Consider the following 24,232-nt stretch of genomic DNA (forward strand, 5'->3'; position numbering starts at 1 on the left):
TAATTTTTAAAGTATTTTTCATGCTACGCACTATGTCGAGTAAACTTCCTGAAGCCTGTAAAGCTTTGTTGCTAAACTTTGAATAGAAAAAGAAAGAATACAATTACAGAAAAAGAATTGCAACCAACGAAAAAGCTGTGTTTAAATTAATTAATTAACTTATAGATTAAACTAGATTAAACTACAGATTGGCCGTCGACCTAATTTGCATGCTTCTGTAAAACTTCTAGGAGAACCTGCAGCAGAAGATCCTGCAAGCTGTAAACACTCTACGAATGAGAAAGCAACATTTTGATACTCTTCTGTAATATGTGACGCTTCCGAAATGGATCAAAATAAAAACGATTTATGCAAACATATTGGTTTATTCAACTTTATATGCAAAATAAAAATGAACGAAACTAGTTTAAAAACTTAACTGTATCTGTCATCTATAACGTTTTTTTTAAATTACCTATATACATCTTAGGCCCTATCAATTATAGATACGTACTAATCTACCCGGTCGTTCTATTTATATACATCAGTACTGCCACACGCAGTTAACTTATGTTTGTAGTAAAATCACAGATCTTTTCTATAAATACAAAATAATCACAAAAGATGGCATGGCTCTTTTATTTTAAATTGCTAGGGTCCAACATCCATTGTTACTTCTTGAAATGGTAAAAAGCATAAAATGGTCAAATTAAAACGGTAGAAAAAAGCAAAACGCATTCAAGCAAATTTCACGAACATAAACAATAGTAACTCGCTGTATTCTTTAGCACACTTTCCGATGAAGCTTGCAGAAATTAAATCAGTCTTAAATATTCTTTTTTTTGTCAGGTGTGACTTTTAACTTAAAATAAATCCCAACTTAGAATAAATCATCTAATCACTGCTGTTCTGATCAAATAAAGTCAATAGGCATAAGATCCATCATACAGTCGCTCATATCCACATATGTGTCCATATTAATCATTTTCATCATCTGTTCAGCAGTTGTAGTATACTCTAAGTCATCCATTTCGAACGTTGTTTCTATTTTTGATAGATCTAACTTTTTCTGGGGAATGCCATAGAAGCTATAACCCGCCTCGACGTCTTGAACCTCTTCTGCTGTGGTCTGGCTCACATACGGTATCGAGATAGATCTTCGTCTGGTCTGGTTCACATGTGGTGCTGATGTAGATTTCCTTGCCATCTGTAAAATTTAAGAAATTCAAAAAAAATGTTTTTATATTACTACAACGCTGAAAAATCATGTCATGTGATGATTATAGGGGGTCATTTCTCCAGGAGCAAGTCAGCGGGGAAAGGGACAAAATAAACATATTTTGATAGTTTTGGTACCTCCGGTTATACAGGGAATAGTAGGGGTAATTTAAATGGAAAACTGTATTCAAAATGCCAGATCTTTTGGGAACCAATAAAAATATTGATAATAATAAATATACCATGCTGAATAAATTATACAAACAAAAACTATATAATCAAAGCTGCCATTATAAATTTTAGTCACCTGTTAACAACACTAGATGACGTTCATAGAACTTTAATACGTACAGATGCAAATATCTAAAACGCTTTGAAACATTTCAGTAATCTGTTTGAACAAGATAATTTATTTGGTCAGAAATTTACCACGTTTTACACGAAATCAATAAACAAAAATTATATTAAATATTAAATACCAATATTACACTTGATATAACTCGAAGTTATAGTCATTATTGGACTAGATGATATAAAAGGACAGTAACATAAAAAATTAAACTAAAAAATTAAAAAAAAAGGCAATAATTAAAAAAACTTATTATTTGGGCCGGAAAAAAAACAATAAAATAAATAATGAATAAATAATAACATCAGTTGGAATGCTGGAGAGGAAACGTATTAATAATAACATACCTATTATATTAAAAAAAACAATAATACAGTGTAAGTTTGACCCAGTACAACCATAATGATTAAGACACTAGCTCAATAAATATTAACGTTGATTGAATATTTGAGAAGTGCGTAAACTTATGGACGAAAATGAACCCGACAATGGGATGGCGACACGGTCGCGTCGGTTTAAGTGAACCTGAGAATTTTGCTAAAGGCGTGTGCCAACAGTTACTGTCTACCAGCTTTACATATCCGCCCTGAAAACTCGGGCGCTTTGGGCTGCTATCTATTAATGTTTTGGACAGGTGTACTTCGAAAGACTATTTTTAAAGAAACATTTTTTTGTAGGCATTTTTTTCTTTAGTAGCGTAGTTAAAAGCTGCTTCTCTTGCATAATATACACAGTTATGAGCAACAATTCACAATAAGTGTTGTTTATAAAGAACTTCATAATAAAAAGAAACAAAAACAATAATGTAAGTTAAATAATGTTTCTTTAAATCTCAGGTTCTAAATCAAATGCCGTTTGAATGGATTCAAACTCGTGATAACATGGATATGTGAAAATAATTTTTTGAAAAATGATATTTACGTAATAACATACCAAAGAAAACTACTAAGAAGAAATGTTGTACGGAAATATGGTATCTTGGAAATGTTTGATATAATTCTTTTTTTTTTCACTAAATAGAGAGGTTAATTTATTACAGAATTTTCACTGAATATGTTGTCATTATAAACATTGAATTCAATTTAATCTATTAATACAAGCTATTTTGTTTCAATTTTTCTTTTAGATACTTTAGCCTTTACTTTAGAGCAGTGCCGTTCGGAAAAAAGAAGGAAGGTTTCGAAAATCGTATTAATATCAATTAGGTATTGTTTTTTAGGTAGCTTATTTCAGATCTAATTTGATTTAAAAACATATTATGAAAAATATAGGTTTACAAAAGCAAGTTTAAAACTATGTAATTAAGTATTAGATCAATAACTTACATGTTGTTTTATAAAGAATGTATTATACTTATTCCAGTCAATTAATGTAGTTAAAGATTTATTGATCATGGATCGTTTAAAGTAATTCAGATTTAAGTTCTTATTTTTTGTAAATTTGGTCTTAACTATTTTAGCTCAGCTGAAGTATTTAAAAATAGTTTTAAAAAAAATCACTGCATTTAACGATTTATTTAAATCCTTAAGTCAGTCATTGTTTTGAGATCTCCAAATCTTTTTACAATTGGATGGCAGTTAGACCAGCAAGTTAATTTCGGATATTAAAGCCAATAAAAATGTAACATTTTGTTATTCCGAAATGTCATCTATAACCAATATAGGTAGTTTCACTTCTACCAGTCTAAAAATATCGAATAATTCAAATAAAACTGTAAGTTTGAAAACGTGTTCTAATGTAATGTTTCTGGACATGGGTAACGCAGAAAAATAGTTTACTCAAAACTGTTAAACCGGGAAAAAACGCAAAAAAATATTTTTTAAGCAAACTTCCGAATTTTAATCTAAAAGTATTAAGCTACTGGGCATCACACTGAACAGTAACCTTAGCTACACCTCACATAGATACACGAAAAAGAAAACTTTATTCAGTGGTGTAGCTAATTCGCAAACTAAAATGTATTATTGACGTTATTAATGTATAAATCCTTAATTCATATGGATTCATACTACTCTCTATTTCACTCACATATTCCATATAGCATTGCGTTATGGGCAAACTCTACCTATTAAATTGACATTTTTCTTTTATAGAAAAAAGTAATTAGGATTATCTCTAATATTGGCTGCAAAGACCATTGTAAACCTTACTTTATTAAACTTAAAATATTAACGCTTCCAGCTGTCTACATGCTCTATTAGTTAGTAGAAATACATAAAAACAAAAATACTTTTAATATAAACTCAAATTTTCAGACCTATAGCACAAGATCAGCAAATTTAATAAGAGCTAATTTTAGAACGCTAGAAAAATCTATACAAAATTCGCCAAGACTAGATATTTACAATAAGCTTCCAGTCAAGGTTAAAAATCTCTCTAATAATAAATTTAAGCAAGCAGTCATTAACAAAAAATTGAATAAGTGTTGAGGAATTTTTAAATATAACAGGGTTATAATAAATACCTTTGTAAAAGCTCATAGTTACAGGCGTCGTTTATGTTTTATAAATTTTGTTATTTGCTAGTTTCAGATATGTTATGTATATTGTGTAATTTATATTTTAAACTTTTCGTTTTAGGACTTGCTATCTATTTACAAAACGTAGTCAATAAAAGAAGATAAAAATAAATAAAAATGCAAAAAATAAGATTATGAAAGGCTGCCATGTTGCTATGGATAGAAGTAATGACTAATAAAATATAATATTATAAGACCATAAAGCATTCCAGTGGATGCTTTCAAACGATGTATCGTATAACCTCCCCCTTTCTATTTTATTTTATTTTATAAACGCATTCAAAAGATAAGAGAGGGAAGGACGGCAATTAAGAGCCGCACTGTATAATAGTAATATTGTTGATAAAAATAAAACTAGTATCGTCCGCGAATAGACAAGTTTTACAGCTAACGTCCAGACTAGCAATATCGTTGATAAACAGCAAAAACAAAATAGAATCCGTGATAGAAGAATAGAATATGTGATCTATAACTTCAAACAATATAGAGATTATAAACTTTATTGTCCAGGATGAGAAATTTTTCGACTAAAAAAATCTTCAATTTTCAAGCTCTGGAATTATAACAGAAATATTGCCTAATTTTAAATATATTTAAACCCTATAGCCTTATAAGATATAAATACTTTTTATTATAGATGATGCAAATTAGCGATAAAACCCCATTAAAAATAAAATAATTAAACATACCATTTTTCCAGAGTAACACTCAACTATTCTCTTCTGGTTACTGCTTTCTTCCTTTTCCCAGGAACTCTTAACTTCCTTTGCAGCCTTAATTATGTCCTTAAGTTCTTCCGTTATTGCTTTATTCACCATCATAATAACATCATCTTTTTTTTCCGGTTGGCCTTCTGCACCCGCTAACATATCTCTATAATGCGATTTCAGGTGATGTTTCATCGACATCGATTTAATCGAAATAACACTGTAGCTACACTTTGTGCAATAATATTGTCTATAAATGATCGGCTGTTTCTTTTTATCTTTAGCGGCACCAACAGAAATAAAACTGTTTCTAGAAACGCCGTGTACTCTTGAATAATGATTTTTAGCTGCGCTTGCCACAAAAAATTTAGTATCACAAAAGTCACAGCGATACTTGTAAGGCGCATACTCTTCATTATGCTGAGCCATAAAATGCTTTCGGAGTTTAATTTCTGAAAGAACGATGTCACAAATGTTACATGCCATTAGTTCATTTTCGCGTGATTCACATTTAGACTTGTCCAATACTTGGTATCGTAATTTAGACAAATCTTTTGTAGTTGGTGCTACGTGATTTTTTACATGCTCCACTGTTTCAGATTCAATATCTGAAATAAAGGCACAGATACGACAGGCAAATGATTCGTCACTAGATGGTGTTTTAGATTTTTCCTCTTCGTCATCGTCTAACATGATAATTTGATCAGTACTTTCGGATGATGCACTTTCATTAATAAGTATACTTGACTCTTGACTCTCTTCTAATTTTGCTTTTTTTGGCAAATTTGATGAGGAATTTGAATATATTGGCCTTTTCTTAATATTCTCGGAAAAATGTAGGGCTTTGGCTAGCGTTGGTCCTTTTGGTACCTCTTGACATGTAGTTCTACGATGCACGATTTTATTATGTTGTCGTAATTCATATACCGTATAAAATTCACTGGGGCAGTCTTGACACTGGTATGGCATCATGACCCAATGATACAGCATGTGTTCCCAGCAATCTGGCCATAGCATAAATCTAAAAATAATATTAAGTAAATTAAAATATCGTTTTGATCTTGCAAAAGGAAAAATACATAAAAAAACATTTGTATTTAAAAGAAAAGAAAAAATATTCCTAGTAACACCTAAGGCAGAACATTGAAGGGCAAGAATTAGTAAACAACCTTGTTTGAGTTCAACATGTGCACAGGGGCAAGAGGTATTTTGTTTACAAACATATTCATCGATTCTCAGTTATATCAACACATAATAAAGTTAATTTAACTTATTGATTTGGATTAAAAATAAAAAGTAGAAATATATATAATTATACGCAAAAATAACGTCTTTAAACCAAAAAACAACTATTAACATTCTATTCCTAAAACCGCTTGTAAAAAATTTGAAATGGCAACACCGCAGGCAAAAGCTGATGTCATCTTGACAAACGGCTTTGTGTTTACATTCGGCATTTGTGAAGTTCTGTATTTCTCCTTTAGTTTTTGTTAAGAAAAGAAAAAGGTTGAATCATTTCAGCGTTTTTGTGAACTATCATGATAGTAAAAACTTGTGCTGTTTGTGCCGCGCCATGGGAAAAAGGCGATTTAAGCCGATCTTTTCACAAGTAAATACCGATATTGTCATAACATCATATCAAGGGACAACCTTCCTCATAAACGTAGAATAATAAAAACTTATTAAGAAATCTATAATACTTATAAAATATTTAATTTCCATAAAAATGCTTTTTATAAGAAAAGTACGATTACTCTAAAGAAGTACATTACAGAACATATAAAGAGTTCATAAACGGTAATATTGTTTATAATTTAAGGCATAATATATTATTAATAAATATTTATTATTTAAATATTTTTTGACGACTTTACTGGTACAGATTTCTTGTGTCGGTGGAATCAACAATGTGATCGAGCGGCGTTGCGATGTTGTTGTCTTTTTCTCTAATGCACGTAATCTGCATTCATTTTACTTTGAATATTGACTTCTTTATAGGCAGTGGCGAAGCGTACGAGTAGACAAGGTAGACACTGTCTACCCGAAATTATCCAGTTATTTGTTATTAATTTATCACGTAATTATTTCATGTAATTGTTGAATTAAAATTAAAAAAAAATTAACACAGAGCGAAGCCTCCTTACTATTATTAAATAGTATCTAAACATGATTAATCCGAAGGCGCGCCCCGCCTGACGCACAAATTAAAATAAAAATGCAGGGTTGACACCCAATTAATGTATACGAGTCCCAGGAAGACACATTGATATTTGTCTTCCGAAATTTGGAACATCTAATCGAACCAAATACACATCAAACAGGTGACAGAGGTCCGGCCGCATCAGTATTCAGCCTATTACGTCTGCAAAATTTACTCGCGGGAAAGACATTCGAGCTTTTGTCTATCGAAGTCGACCAGCTATTTTATTAAGCTGTTGAGTTATTTTTATTTATTTTTATTATGCTGTTTATTGGTTATGGTCTATGGACACGCTTGATCTGGTCGGCCGCAATACATCTTCAGTTTTGTTTTGATGAGTCTGCATTTGGCATTTGGTGCGGGCGCGTGCTATAGTAATTTAATAATTAGTATTTTTATTTTTGGGTGTATAGAAAATGTTTTTTTAGTGGATATTTTAGTGGTTATTTATCAACGACTGTTCGATATTGGCAATAGTTATTTTATACTGGATATTATAATTTATAAGTTATGGTTATACCTATGTTGTGTTTTTTTGTAAGTTGTATTTATTTTTATCTATTTTTGTATGCTAGTAGTAAATATGTTTTTCTTTTTTATATCACTACATAATTTTTCTCTTTGAGTTAATATTTATTGCGCCTTCATTCTCTATTTTATTAAATTGAATAATATTGAATACACATTTCTTTCGATATAACGATTTTTATTGTTTGTCTACCCGAAAAAAAAATTCACGCTTCGCCACTGAGAATCTTATGTTATCAACGAAAATGCTTCATCTTTTATTAAAGAGAAACCGTAGTATTGTTTTGTACCTGTCAAAATAAGTGACAAATTCTTATGATATTATAAAGTGTTTTTTTTTGCCATTTCTACATAAGCATTTGGCATCATTGCATCATAGATATTGCAAGCAAACAAACTGTCCATAATTCCACGGCAATGCTTATTCTAGCCTTGTAATGTTCTAAGTCTAAGATAAATTCTTGAGGTACACTAGCAGAATTATTTTCAGGTATTTTCCTTTCATAAAGATAAGACTTAACGAAGTGTGTTCCAACTTATCGAAAGCTTAAGAAAAATCAAGTAATACGATGTTGTACTGTGCTGCTTTCAAAAGCCAGACTCACAAAATTATGTTATTTACTATTAAAAAAAATTGTGTTTGAACAAACATATAATTTTCGCTTATGGGATTTATGAGGGGAGTATTCCATCAAGAAAATAACGCCTTACTAAACAGCAGTTTAACTGATGAGCAAGATGTTGAATGCAGTACATGTACTAAATTGCAAGTGTTACTCCATAAATCTCCTCTTGGAGGACTTTCGATCGAGCTAATAAGAAAAAGTTCCTTTCCCAAATAATAAACTAAAATAGAAACTGAATAATTAAGATCGTACTCAAAATTTTGAAACGTTAACGAGCCTTCAAAAGACTGCCGAATATAGGCACCAAATTCCCCTCAACTACCCTCCCCCTTTTTTATAATAACTTATAATTTGGGATTAAAATCCCTCAAAGTTCTACACATTATAAAATTATGTGGCTAATAAATTATTATGAGTTAACCAAAGAATGCAATCACTTATCTTCCAAAACTCAACAGAAAAATAATATTTTTTAAAGCTACATACACTTAGACGCTACAGAAATACACAAAAAAAGTGATTTACGTATAAAATATAATTTTAAACGAAAAAAAGTGATTTAGAAATAAAAAGCTTGGGTAGTCTCTATTCTTACTTATGCAAAGATATACCGGGTGACACAGGAAAATGGGCATTATAATATCATCATTATAATACTTAATAACTTGTTTTTTTTTCAAGATAAAGAAATTAAATTTGGTTTATCGATAGAACAATTATAAAAGCATCTTTTGACATGTTCTGGTATTTTTCTATACTTCCGGTTTAACTGACACTAACTTTTTTGTTTAAAAGGGACAATTGGTATATTATTACGTATTGTAATTAAAAATAATATTCTGAAAAAAAAGATACCGCATTTGCCACTTTTTGTTATATACTCTTAGAAAAAATCAATTTTTAAAATTTTGAAATAGGATGCCATGAATGCGTCGAAAGTTTCAATATTTGATCAAATAATCACGGAAAAATAATATTCATTGTATTTTATTATTTGAATCTTTTACACGCCTATTTAATTTTTCAACTAGTTTTTTCACCAGTACTTTTAAATAGCACCTTATTATGAATAACTACTACTGAAATGCAGTTTTGCAGAAAGATAGTCAGTAAACATCAAAAATGCTCTTGACAAGATGTCATGTAGTATGTCAATTAAAAAATAATTTAAAAACGCGTCAAAACGCAGCCTCCTATTCAAGAAATCAAAGCCTTCTATGCTATTTTTATTAAACAAATATGTCCATTTATATGACTTAGTTTTTTTCTTCTTATACGTTTATTTATCCACCGATTTAAGAACTAACCACATTAATTTATACGAAAAACAAATCTGCATTTCAAAAGCCGTTGTTCCCAATAATGTGATATTTAAAAAAATAAAGTAAATGCCAAAATTGCTGGTTTGGACATTAATAGGCGTGTAAAAGATTAATTCATAACTTTTAATGCATGTTATCTTTTTTTTTTTAAATAAAAAAAAAATATATATAAATTTAAAGTAGCAACTATGATATCGCACGTTGTTTTCAGAATATTATTTTCTTCCGAAATACTAATAATACCAAGTGTCTCATTTAAAATAAGAAAGTTAATGTCACTTCCGGTTAAACAGAAAGTGACGGAAAACAACTGAATATGTCAAAAGATGCCCTTATAACAATTCCATCAATCTACAAAATTTTATTTGGTTATCATGAAAAGTAAAAGAATTCCACTTTCCACTCCACTACATTCCAATATATACACAGGAAAAAAATACCAAATATAGTAGAAAGTACTTAAATATGGTCTGAGCTGATTGAATGTTAAGGAATTACAAAATCCAACAGCAACTTGTATTTGATATAACAGGTTTTTATCAAGAATGACTACGTCGCATAATACCTATTAGATAAGTCATTGCTAGCGGCTACGATGTCAATGAGTCAAAGTTTGAGAATATGCTTATGAAACAGCCAATTAATTTGTTCAATTATATCAGTAGCATTATATGCCGTAGTTCGTCCACAAAATATTAATTCATGGATATCATAATATAAAGTCAATGAGCTGAGAATGTCTGTTTAGTGTGTGTGTCTCATGCAAGAAAATGTTCTCGCTTAACAACTATTGCATGCACTGCTAGTTTCATCTTATCCACTTATAGCAAGCCCTAGACATAAATGGGAAACCCAAAATCATCTACATGGTTGGTATCATAAATCAACAGTTACCCATAAATAGCAATGAATTCGATAAAAAAAAATCTTTTCTCTCTTTATAATAAATTTAATATATATTATCGCAAATGTGGTTCTTTTGATCTTTAAATTTTACATAATAAGCAAATTTGAAAAAAAAATGAAAAAAGTTAAAATATAAAATTTAAAAACATCTATATTTTAATAAAAACTAGAATAGAAAACAATAATACATAATTTAACAAATGATTTTAAAAAGACACGCTCAAAATATATAAAAGAGGTTTTCGGCCGCATAGGCTCATATTAGTTTGTTTCAGCTGCCGCCCAAATTAGTTTGTTTATTTTTACTTTTTTTGTGAAGACAAACATAAAACCAGGATTCAAAAAACTTATTATTTTTACATCTAATTAGTTGGAAGCATGGAAAATTAAAAAAAAAACACGAATAAAATTTATATCTGATTATGTGTAAAAATGATTTTATTAAAAATATTCAATTTTTTTTCAAGTGGCCAAAAACTGGTTGCGTTACTTTAGGATTTTTTAAGTTAATTTATATTGCAATAACTTATTATCTTTCACAATTGGGATAATTTTTTGTAGTTAGAGGTTACTAGTAACAATAATAAGCTACATATAAAATAGGTTTGATAAGAAAACTTACTTCTCTTCACAGAAAAAACATTTGATATCAGTAGGTGCAGTAACCGGACGTTTCTGAAATAATGGAGCATTTTTGAGTATTTCCAAGCTTTGTTCTCTGATAACAATGTGAATCCACGTATCTAACTTAACATTTGGAGGTAATCGCTCAATAATGTCGTCATTAAATCCAGGATGAAATTCTACATGGCTCTGCATGTATTTGTACGTGATACTTTGATCGGAGCAAGCTTTGCAACGATATCTAAAATTAATTTATGACATTAAATATATTTATATTTTTGGCTTAAATATGTATTCGAATTAGCTTATACAGGGTGTTCATTATAATCTGGTGTTTAATATCGCATTGCTCGATTGCGGCTAAACCTTAAAACGAATAAACCTTAATTAGGGGGATGTTAATTATGTTAGAGGGGGTACTTTTTAAAATTAGTCTAGTTGATACAGGGGGTCCCAAAAAATCATAGTACATAATTTTATTTTTTTTTTTAATGGAACCATCTATATTTTTTTTCTGGCATTCTGAGAAATTTTCAGGAAAATTAATAGTCCTATGGTTTGAACCTTTGGTGTGATGCTCAAATTACGAGACAGTTTTACCATTAAATCTTTATTTTTAATCTCGACACGTATTTCGCTAAAGATGTTAGCATCTCCGGGAGAAGATTAAAACTAAACTAAAACTACTTACAGATTTCCTTATATACTAATGATGTAACTAATAGAGCGGAAAAAGCTAATTAAACTAAACTTATAGTCAATTATATAGTTTAGTTAGTGTATAAAATTTGTTTGGCCATGCTTCATTGCTTTTTCCGCTCTATTAGTTACGTCATTAGTATATAAGGAGATCTGTAAGTAGTTTTAGTTTAGTTTTAATCTTCTCCCGAAGATGCTAACATCGTTAGCGAAATACGTGTCGAGATTAAAAATAAAGAGTTTTGGTTAGTGGTAAAACTGTCTCGTAATTCGAGGAAAATTAATGTTTCACTTTAGTTTTAATAATTACCACCGACGTTTTTTATCTTTTTAAAAAGTTCATGTAGAGTCCTTGGCTAAAATCATTTCATCTTTCGAAATTTCACAATTAATTTTTTTTATACAGGGTGATCAAAATCGTTAATCAAATAATAATATTTTCAATTCAATTTTGCGCTATTTTTTTAAATAGAACACCCTGTATCTAGTAACGCGTTTTAATAAAGTATTCTTTTATCTTCAATTTGATACCAACAAGTTTACGTTTATCTCTAACCGTTTTCTCAAAATTTGTTCCTAAAGGAAAAATTACATATTTTTTTTATAGGCATTACCACATTTACGACGGAAAACAATTGATAGATATTTTATGGAATCAGAGTGATAAGGTTGTAGAAACACGCAAAAAGACAAATAAGTAAGAACTTCCCCATCGAGTTTTTATCAATAATTTTCAACACAGAGCATCAATGTTTGGGGTGGAATAGTACATAATTTTGTTATTGGCCCATACTTTTTTGAAAATCGTTTAATAGGGGAAGTTTTTTTTAAATTTCTTAAGAGAGGATTTTCCATGTTTGATCCAAGATCTTCACGACTTTGTAAGATGTGACTACGGTTGAACGGTGCACCAGCTCATTTCAGTGCAAATGTCAGGGACCATATCACACACCAATTTGGTACTAGATTGATTAGAAGGCTAGGTTAATTATTAAAATAACTTTTATATACATATTTATTAAACTTTATACTGGATAGGTCCCAGTGGATGGCCTCCTAGGTCACCGGAATTAACGCCTCTGGATTTTTTCTTGTGGGGGAATGTTAAATCAGTAGTTAAACGTATTGCACCGACAACTAGGGAAGATATGGTGGAGCGCATTCAATAGTCTTTTAGACGTATTATGCCTATACGCTTCGTGCAGTTAGAACATCTTTCGCACGTAGGGCTGATTTGTGTTTGGAGCAAAACTGTAGACATTTTGAGCCATGTTTGGGAACTTTTTTTATAATGTTTTTAATTAATGTTGTTAATGTTTTTGATGAATTCTTAATGTAATATTCTTAATTCTGAACTTGATGGAAGTGATATTTATTTTTCTTGTGGCATTTTCCTACGGTATTTGTCCTTATTTGTCTTACTCTAATTTTCGGATTTTCTACAACCGACTGGGTGAATGAGAATTTGATTTCTCATTTATCATTTAAAATTGTTTCTGTTCTTGTTTTTTTTGGAACTCTACGCATCCAGTATGCTTTTATCATTTTCAAATAAAAATAAACGTTGTAATGCCTATAAAAAAATATGTAATTATTCTTTAAAAACAAATTTTGCGAAAACGATTAGAGATAAAAGCAAACTTCTTGGTATCAAATTGAAAATGAAAGAATGCTATCAAAACGCATCACTAAATATAGGGTGTTCCATTTATAAAAAAAATTCGCAAAATTGAATTAAAAATATCATTATTTGAGTCACTATTTTGATCACCCCGTATAAAAAAATTAATTTTGGAATTTTAAAAGATGAAATGAACTCAGCCAAGGACTCTACATAGATTTTCAAAAAGATAAAAAACGTCGGTGGTAAATAATAAAATTCAAGTAAAACATAGATTTTCGTGAAAATTTCTTTACATGCTTAATAACTCAACAACGTCGCATTTCAGGGCAAATCAGTTTTAGGGTTAAAGAGAGAGTCAAATGAGAATACCCATTTAAGAAAAAAAAATAGGTGGTTCCATTTAAAAAAAAATCAAATTATGTACTACGCTTTTTTTTTAAACACCCTGTATCAATCAAACTGATTTTAAAAAGTAGCCCGTCTAACCTAATTAACATTCCCCCTATTAAAGTTTTTTTTTCTATTTTAAGATTTAGCCGCAATCGAGCACCGCGATATTAAATGTACACCCTGTATAAATAGATATATGTATATCAAAACATATAACATACCTGAAAGTTTTGTGATCTTTATAAAGATGGAACATGAAATCGCTAGCTCTTTTGGATTTAAACTGGTTACATGTCGGACATTTCCATTGTTTGTTGAATGGTAAACCAACACCGCCAAATAGATTTATAAGATTTGGTCTGCTGCAACTTTGAGCCTAAAATTTAGGAGGCATTTTAATGTCACGAACTTATTCCATCATTGGTTAGTGCAAAAATATGTGTCCTGGATGCATATTATTATAACTAATTATTGTTATAATACAAAATTGTTAATGTCAATAGAGAATTGGATTGCACAGGAAAATATACAAGGCTTTTATTTCTGAACAAGAGCGGGGATAATTTCTTAAATAATGGGTGCAATATAAACCTCGTCTTTCTTATATAATAAATTATTAATATAATTTGTTTTTGAGGTAATTAATTTATTTAATTATTAAAATAAATTATCTCATAAATACATTATTAAGATTCAGTAGCTCTATATTCATTATTGTTTATGATATTACTATTACACAGGAAGCCTCCGATTAAGTCGGCAATATTGGCATCTTTGCTAATATTTAAGATACAGGGTTGGGAAAATTAGCAAACTAGTAGGATATTTTCTGATGATTAAAATCGTTAAAACTAAAAAAAAATTAACATTGCGTTCTCTAAAAATTTTGAAAAATGTACTTTTGTTAAATGGAAGCCTCTCATTAAAATACTTTTCTTACGAAATATATTACGAAAATAATTGGATCAATAGATGGAACATCAATCTTAAAAGCTACAAGGCATGTGCTTAAGTGTGGTCAGAAATGTATTAAACAAGATGGCGATATTTTTAACTTTGTTATTAAGTTAGGCTTAAGCTAGTAGTATTATTATCTTTGACTTGTTTTTTCTATTTTCATCATTTTAATTTGTAGTTTGGTAATATAACAGATCCTTATCTTAAATATTAACAAAGATACCAATACTACCGAGTTAATTGGAGGTATATCGCGCATAAAACTGCTATTGTATAGCAGGGTTATAAATGTGCAGGGGCGATTATTTTTCCTACAAGATGGTGCTTCACCTTATAACACAAGAGCAATTTCTATAAAACCATATTGAGACTTTAACCAGTTAGATGATCCCATAGTAACTAGGTAAAGTTTACCTTTTGATTTCTGTATCATTTATCTAGATGTTTTAGATCACCGAATCAAAAAGGATGTTAGATCTTTTTATGGCCAACGATAAAAAAAGTTGCGATACAATACATGCACAAGTGGGATAAATAGCCCTAAAAAAATGTTAAAATCAATGGATTAAGATTTTGTAATATAACATAATAACAGTACCAAGTAACTGATATTTTTATAATCAATTAATTTAATGTGCAACAACACTGAACACAAAAATGTAGTACCTAACCTCGAGAAATAAGTTACTTTTTTATTAGTTTCAGTTTATAACAGACAAGGTAAATCTTTAATTTTGGGAAAATGAATTGTGAATATAAAGAAAATTAACAGGCTGTAAAATGAGCTTTGCTATTATTTAACGTAAAATAGTATAAACAATACATTCTATTAGTATACATTCTATTTAGTTTAGGGCGATCGACAAATGAGACAAATACGAAATTACTAACAGAATATCACAAAATGTGACAAACAAAGTAGCAATGTAACTAAAATATTTAAATGCAAATAAAAGAATGTTAAAAAACAGTTTCCCTTCAAGAATTTTCCCTTCAAATAAACATTTAAAAAATTACCATAGTAGCATCATCGTCATCTGACTCCTCAATTTTGGCTAACTTAACGGCTTCCTGAAGCAAATCCGTAGTGCCTGGGCGTTTTAAGTTCCTACTCTTGCCTGTTTTAGGTGAATTGGCTACCCCTTTTGTAAATGGCTCTTCTTCATCTGATTCTATCACTAAATAAATAATGATACACAACTGTATTAAAGAACATTACTAGTTGACGTATTATTTGTAATTGATGATTAAGTATTGTAATTACGTAATTAAGTATTAATATTTAAGTATTGTAATAATTTTACCATTATTTTAAAAATAAACCGCATAAAATTTAAAATGTTTTAGGATTTCAAATTTTAAATATAATTTTAATAATTGTTTTTATGATTGCCTAAACTAAGATAATAAATAATATATCTAAAATCTTTGTAATATTCTTGTTTTTTGATGAATTACTTACCTATAACATTTGGACTTTTGGGAGGTATAATTACCACATCATCATCTATGGGATCAAATAAGATTGCACTATCACTCTTTGATTTGCTAGACGTTGCAGTTCCGCTAAATATTTTTTCAATTACTGGAACTTGAATCTTGGTTTGTGTATTCTCAGTTTCAAGAGAAGCAAAATTAGCTTTTGGAGAGGTTTTTTCTTTAGTCGGGTCTAATCCAGGAGCCTCCTTCTCTTTACTTACAGCAATAACGGCCTTAGAAATTATCTGGTCTACTGTTACCTCAGTTTCACTAACTTTAGATTCAGATATAGATTTTCTAGGTTCTCGATTACTAGGATCAAGAATGGTCGCAGTACCTACGAAAAGAACATAAGTTTTTTCCACAAAATAATTTAAAATAATAATTTCAGATTGTAGATGCACAAAATTATGTTTTTTTAGGAACTAAGCAACTTTATATTATACAACTTTCTACATAGAATTAACACCAAATATACTTCGATACACGCAGGGCATGGTAAACTGAATGTTAATTTAATTTCGCGCTCTCGATTCTGTTAGTAACAAGTTACATAATAAATAAGTTACATGCTATGTGCTTCCTAAGTTTTGTCCTAGGATTTGCTGTTTTAGTAGATTTTTTGTCTTTTTAAGGTTCTAAATCTTAACTTGCAATAAAAAATGGTTAAGAGCACTTCATAATAATACTTTTACAAGAAGCCAAAGTAACTAATAGCCGGTGCAGGGAGCTTGATTCAATATACATATACAGGTTATCCCGAAAGTAATGGGATATAGAACAACAGTAGATTCCTTACGTCAAAATAATGTGATTGAGGTCAACTTGTAACCTAACTCTAATAGTAACTGAAATACAGGATGTCAAATAATTATTTGATTTACCGTTTTTTTCTCATAGGTCTTAAACTAAATGACATACTGACATGAAATTTAGAACATAAGAGTCTTTTAAAAAGAAAAAGGAAATTTCGTATACAGTTTTCGCGTTTTCGGTAGAGAGCGCTCGTTGCGTTAGTTTTTAATTTTTTAAATCCCTTAACTTTTTTGCAGCTCCGTAAATTGGTTTGAAAAGTTACAAAATAATTTCCTTTTTTAATATTACATAAAAAATTTATACCTTATTAAAGTCGCTAGGAGCCAAACCATTTTCGAAATAATCGCAGTTTTAGGTTTTCATAATATGCGAATGACTTAAATTTACTAGATTTTTAGCAATGCAATCCTAAATAAAATAGAATTAATACATAAGATTATTAATATTTATGTAAAATTAGAAGTGTTAGTAAATACAAAAAGATATTACGACTTTTTGGTTAATTCTTATATCATAATCAAAGTAAATAATATTTATGTATTTTTTTATATTTTATTTTTAAGCAAATATACCAAAAACAATAATAAACAAAGAAACATACAAATAACGCTACTATAACAACTGTTCAAAATGCCCTGCATTAACTTCGATGCATTTTGAAATACGTTTAAAAAATGACTGCCGTATTTTAAAAAGAAGATCCTCATTATTTTTTAACATATTTACAGAATTCACAATTTTTACATTTAGTTCATTTAGATTACTTATAAGACCATCATAAACAACTGATTGCAAATATCACCAAATACAGAAGTTCAAGGGGTTTCAGTCTGGATTACGGGCAGGCCAAAGCAGGTCCCCCATGGCCAATCCAATTCATTCGGGATATTGTTCGTCAAGGTAATTGCGTACCTATCGAGAAAAATGCGCTGGCGGTGCATCTTGCATAAAATATATGTTCTGCCTAACATTTAATGCAATAACTTTTTAAAAACCTCTAAAAAAGTTCATTTCGTAAGAAATTTAAGTACGAGTCTCCGTTCAAATTAGGTGGTACTTCATAAGGGCCTATTATATGGTTTCCAATAAAACCACACCAAATTTTAACCTTAAATTCATGCTGGAAACGACCACTGACAACTGAATGGGGGTTTTACTATGTACTATGCTAATAAGCATTGGATCTGCGTTTTGCATATTTTTAAACTGACGACAAAACTGCATTCTGGCTGGCAAATCTGGTGGGATCAAACACGAAACTGGTGTAAAGGGGTATGGATGGCCTTCTTTCTAAAGTAGTTTACCAACACATGATTTGCTTACACCCGTAGCTGTCGCTATTCGCCTAGTACTTACGGACTAAAATTTCTTCTTCCTGTTCTTGGCAGGCATTTTTGGCCCAAAATGATCTAGTTTCTCCTAGTCGGCTATAAATTCTTTGCAATAATTTTTAATTAGGTTGTTGTCTATCTGGAAATATTTCCATCTCCAAATTGGTAAATAAATTATGCCTAGGCATTACTTAAAATGATTAAACTTAAAAAAAACTTTTTTACTCGTTTTAAAAGTTTTATATGACATTCAAAACAAAACAAAACAACACTTGTCTTCAACGCCAACTGCCAAAGATGCTATTTAAATAAAATAGTAAATAAATATTTTCAATTTTTTTTTTAAATTGGTGATTATGTCGAAAATGATTGCTTCTAGCGACTTTAATAAGGTACACATTTTTTATGTAAAATTAAAAAGGGAATTTATTTTGATACTTTAAAAAAGTAAAAACGAACACAACGAGCGCCCTCTACCGAAAACCCGAAAACTGTATACGAAATTTTATTTTTCTTTTTAAGACTCGTATGTTTAAAATTTCATGTTAGTATGTCAGTACACCCTGTATTTCAGTTGCTATTAAAGTTAGGATAAGGCAAGTTGACCTCAATACATTATTTTGACGTAAGGAATATTTGTTCTATGTCCCATTACTTTCGGGACATCCTGTATAAAATCCGACATAATACAGAGTTTATGTTACGCTGGCATCGAAGTTTACTCGATATGAACTATAAGTTTTTTTTTTGCATTTTGACGAATGAACTACTAAGACTTTTGAAGAACAAATAATTAGTATCTAATCTATTAAAATTAGTTGAAAAAAATTAGGATGCATTCTGACGGTTGCATTTGCGCTAATTTTTTTTTTTGTTATTACGAAGAAATAGTAGTAGATATTTTCGCTAAAAATGTCAATTTTTGAGAAATGTGCTACATTTGCACAGCTATCTCATCATTTTACAAACGATCATATTTTGGTTATAATTGGTCCAACTTTTTTTCTTTATGAGGACCTTTTGCTACTACAGAGTTTTTCCAAAAAATTGCATGTACAGTATTGGCCATAAAAATTGATATGGAACTTTTAAAAATTTTAAATTTTTCCAATGTTTTAAATTTATATTTTATTTTTGTACATCCAATCAATAAACATATTTATAAGTAAACAAAAAAGCATACCAGAATTTCAACCTTATATTGTTTCAGACAATACGAAATACTTTAAATTTTTGTGCTGGACAAAATGCTTGGAGCTTTTTATAAAAGATGTATTTTACAGGCAGTCTTTGACACACCAGTGTGCAAGTGAGTTCTTTTTATTTATTTTATTTTGTGTTACCATGGGAAAAGGCAAGGCCTATTCCAGCGACATTCGCCAAAGAATTTTAGATTTTTACAATCAGGGTGTTAGGCAGCGTAATATTGCTCAAAGACTAAACGTTCCTAAGAACACCGTGTCACGGATAATTAAGAAATATCGTATATTTGGAAATGTGGTACCAGGTAAAAGCACTGGAAGACCTAAAGCCACGACTGCCCGGGTGGATAGGCGAATTTTAAATATTTCACAGAATGACCCATTTTACAAAAATTAAATGAAGGTGAGCCTTCCAATACGTCTGCAAGAACGGTAAGAAGGCTATTGTGTTCTGGTGGACTTAACAGCTACAGACCTGCTAAAAAACCTTTGCTGCGGAAGAAAAATGTCAAGTTACGCCTACAATTTGCAATGGATCATCTTAAGTGGACTGTACAAGATTGGAAAAAAGTGCTATTCAGTGACGAATCTAAGTTCAATCTGTTTTCCAGTGATGGAATACTTCATGTAAGACGACCGAAAGGTGAAAGACTTAAGAAAAAGTTTATCCGACCTACGGTTAAACATGGAGGTGGTAATGTGATAGTATGGGGATGCTTTTCTTGGTATGGTACTGGGCCAATACATAAAATTGTGGGGAAAATGGATCGATTTATGTATCGGGATATTTTGCGAAATATAATGGAGCCTTACACATTTGAGTCTATGCCAGTAAATTTTGTATTCCAGCATAATAACGATCCAAAACATTCGTCAAAAATGCTTAAAAGAATGGTTGGATCAAGAAAAGATCACAGTTTTAAAGTGGCCGGCCTAGAGTCCAGACTTAAACTCGATTGAAAATTTATGGGAACATCTGGATCGCAAAATTCGGGCATCTGGAACAGTCAAAAATGCTGATGAACTATTTCATAAGCTTGTTGAAGCCTGGACTCACATTGACAGACAAATAATTGAAAATTTGATTGAATCAATGCCCAGAAGAATGCAGGCAGTAATTAATGCTAATTAATTATAATATTATGTTTCAATAAGTTATGTTTTATGTCGTTTTTGAATAAAAATCATTTAGTTCCAAGTATTTTGTCCAGCTTTTTTTAATTTTTTATTCCGAACTGCTACTGGTGCTGAATTTTTGTCAACTTTTAAATTAATTAACACTCGTTTTTCGTGTATAACAACTTTATAAAAGAAAATAAAATGCTGATTAAAAGGCACACAAAAGATAATAAATTTTCAAAAGTTCCAACTATTATGGCCAATACTGTATGCATTCAAAAAAAATTGTTTCAACTTGGTGGCACACTCAATTGAAAAAACAAAAGCGCTGCATATAGCTTAAATTGATCCTATATTTGCAAACAAAGTTATTTAGTAAAAAATTAAATGCAGAAATATGTTTACAATGATGCTGAATTGTGTACCTTGATGCCCCACCAATATTTTTTAGCCTACGGCTAGGTTTTCCATAACTGCGCAGAAAATGACGACTTGTGTCTGTCCATCCATCAGTTTCGACTTAAGCTTTTCTAATTAAATTGGGAACTATCCGCTAATATATTGCAATCAAAAAATTCCATATAACTTGCGACCTATTAGTATGAATACTGCATTTTTAAAATTTAAAACCAGTGATCTTATTAAGACTTATCATAATATGCGAGGGCATCAAGTGCAATTACAGCACCACTAGTAGTTACCCCAGTATTTTATTTTTAAGTACTTTACAGTACTTTTTAGATTACTTATTTCCCTTTCTTTTCTCTCTTTACTTATTGCTCCCTTAATTACCATTGATTGCTGTGTTGATTGGTATGTAAATAATCTCTGAAATAAAAGTTGCATTATTATTTTAGAGATGCTTTGGATACCATTTAATCTCGACAACGTATTATCTACGAATCTTTTTTTTCGTTAAATTTTTTAAAAATTACCTTAGATTTATAGGCTATTTAAATATTTTCAATATTTCAGTTAATTATTCCCAATATCAAAAAAGGAAAAACATTCAAAAAACAAATAAAAATTATGACAATTTTGCTAGAAATTTATGGGACGTCATTTAGAAATTAACGCATGAATTACTTTAAAATCAAAAATTGAATTAAGCATAAAAACTTCAGAAAACTAGGAGTCATTGATATTTCATTTTATATCCTTAGAACATTAAAAGGCTAGAATTTAGCATTGCTGTGGAACTATGGGCACTTTGTTTGCTTGCACCATCTCTGATACAATGATGTCAAATGCTTATGTAGAAATGGGCAAAAATACACTTGATAATATCATAAAAATTTGTCAGTTATTTTGACAGACGCGTTTGTGATGACGGCTGGCTCTTGATATGATGTTATGACAATATCGGTATTTACTTGTGTAAAGATCGGCTTAAATCGCCTTTTTTCCATGGTGCGATACAAACAGCACAAGTTTTTACTATCGTAACAGTTCACAAAAACACCAAATGCGCCTTTTTCAACCAAAAACTGAAGAAATAACAGAACTTCACAAATGCCGAATGTAAATACAAAGCCGTTTATCAAAATGAAATCAGCATTTGCCTGCGGTGTTGCCATTTCAAATTTTTTAGAAGCGGTTTGAGGAATCAGAATGGTATATTTTTTTTGCTTTGAAGATGGAATTTTTGCGCTTAGAATAACATATATATATATTTCTACTTTTTATTTTTAATCCAAAATCTAACATCAATAAGTTAAATTAACATTATTATATGTATTAATTATAGCTGAAAATTTCGTCTTTTGAAAATGCGTGTAAACTTGACATTAGAGAATCTATAAATAAATATGTTTGTAAACAAAACACCCCTGTACACATTTTGAACTCGAACAAAGTTATTGTTTACTAATTCTAGCCTTTCAATGTTCTAAGATTATATTATAAAAAAAATTAAAATTAAATTAAGTTAAACCGATAACAAAGAAACATATGATGTTTCTGATTTTTTGACTTTCAACTCCTTCCAAATTTGATTATATTAGGGCAAGTTTTGAGCTATAGAAATTTTAAATGCCAAGACTAATATATACCTATACTACATTTTCAGTGCCTTTTAGTAGATAAATTTTTTGTACCAAATAACATTAAACCTCCGATTTTGCTGATTATCTTTAAAAGACAATAGATTCTTTTTCCCAAAGTTTTAATATTAACATAATATTAATTGTCAAAACTTAAAGCAATTAAATTATTCTTGAGCAACCCGTAAATGATATGTTCAGAATTTTAAACGTATATGTAACTTACCTATTTTTTCATAAAAAATATTTATAATCATCTTACTTAAAACAACGCAAAAAATTAGCCACAAATTAAAAAACTCAAAAAAACAAACTATTATTAATCCTTAACTTCACTCTTATAACCCAGCGAAAAAATAAAATCCCGAAAAAAAACCTCCGTTCTGTTTTCCGTAAAGAAAATGTTAAAAATCTTGGCTTAAAAGAAATTTCCATTTTAAAACGTCGCAGTCGAATAAAATGTATTACAAACACTAAACTTAAGAATGATTTTTAAAATAAGACCTCTTTCCTAGTAGAAAAGGAGCAATGAAATTCACGAATATGCAGTTATACTTTTTTTGAATTTTCGTTCCTATTAATATCATTAAATTGAAAAAAATAGAGGAGCGGACCTTTAGAAAACGAAGCTGCAGTTTACTTAACTTGCTTCTGTTAGGTGGCTTATACCATATTTATATGAAGCATGTTTTAGTTTTTTTCGAAACGTTTATTCGGGTTCATTAGAAACTAATTCGAAATAAATAATTTTCAATAAAGCCGCCACTGTTCATGTTACTTGTACTATATTTAACACAAGATACAAAAGCATACCTCTTGCTACGGCATCGATGCAATCGAAAAGGTTATTACTAGTAGCACTCTCAGGTCTATTTTTGTCGACAGAACTACTTGCTACTGCTTCCGATGTAATTGTTGCAGTATTGTTTGGTCCTGATTTTATTGTAACACCACTTGAACCGGCCTTTGAAGTAGATAACCCTTTTAAGCTAGACGCCGTGTTTTTCTTCTTAGGTGATCTTAAAGGTTGAGGCGACGACTCATCAAAAAGTATGCCTCTAATGTGACGCACACGTGGTTTATCACGCTGCCAAAGAGGAGTGGTGTCAAAACTCTCTAAGGGCTCTTTAACTGGTTCTTCATCAAGCTAAAACAAATATTGTTTATTAACTTTAGGGACTACCTAAAACCTACGTTTCAGGAACCTAATTAGATGTAATAATTTTTTGATAAAAAGTAGCGCATACCTTCTGATAAACAAAAATAATATCAAACTCGTGGCCGGAATGCTGCTCTATAAAATGTCCTCGACAAGCTTCTTCAGAATCACTTTTAAACGCGCACAATGTACATTTAAATTGGGCATCAATATTATGCTTTTTAATCGCATGAGTTTCAATTTCTTCTTTGGTATAATATTTAGCTTTACACATACAGCAGTTCCAAGGCTTAAATTTAGATAAGGTAGTTGATTGAGGAGTACTTGAACCCGAACCACCATCCTCTTGATCTACAGGTTCAGCATCCATGGATCTACGTAAAAAAAGACTTTCTATATATATGTATATATATATAACATTTGATTATATTTACAAA

General features: G+C 30.1%; 1 protein-coding gene across 2 annotated transcripts in view; it reads right to left on the reverse strand.

The window, feature by feature from the left end:
• Nucleotides 1-345: 345 nt before the first annotated feature.
• The window catches only part of LOC126742791 (uncharacterized), a 71,615-nt gene continuing 47,728 nt past the window's right edge, over nucleotides 346-24,232 (reverse strand). For both annotated transcript variants that reach the window (XM_050449583.1, XM_050449582.1), the window contains exons 12-19: nucleotides 23,884-24,169; nucleotides 23,450-23,783; nucleotides 16,110-16,463; nucleotides 15,665-15,825; nucleotides 13,912-14,066; nucleotides 10,976-11,218; nucleotides 4,754-5,792; nucleotides 346-1,186 (exon numbers count right to left, since the gene is read on the reverse strand). In XM_050449583.1, the coding sequence (XP_050305540.1) occupies nucleotides 893-1,186; nucleotides 4,754-5,792; nucleotides 10,976-11,218; nucleotides 13,912-14,066; nucleotides 15,665-15,825; nucleotides 16,110-16,463; nucleotides 23,450-23,783; nucleotides 23,884-24,169 (2,866 nt within the window). In that variant the 3' untranslated portion in view covers nucleotides 346-892. The remainder of the gene's footprint in view (nucleotides 1,187-4,753; nucleotides 5,793-10,975; nucleotides 11,219-13,911; nucleotides 14,067-15,664; nucleotides 15,826-16,109; nucleotides 16,464-23,449; nucleotides 23,784-23,883; nucleotides 24,170-24,232) is intronic.

This window comes from Anthonomus grandis, chromosome 12, assembly GCF_022605725.1.
Source record: "Anthonomus grandis grandis chromosome 12, icAntGran1.3, whole genome shotgun sequence".
NCBI lineage: Eukaryota > Metazoa > Arthropoda > Insecta > Coleoptera > Curculionidae > Anthonomus > Anthonomus grandis.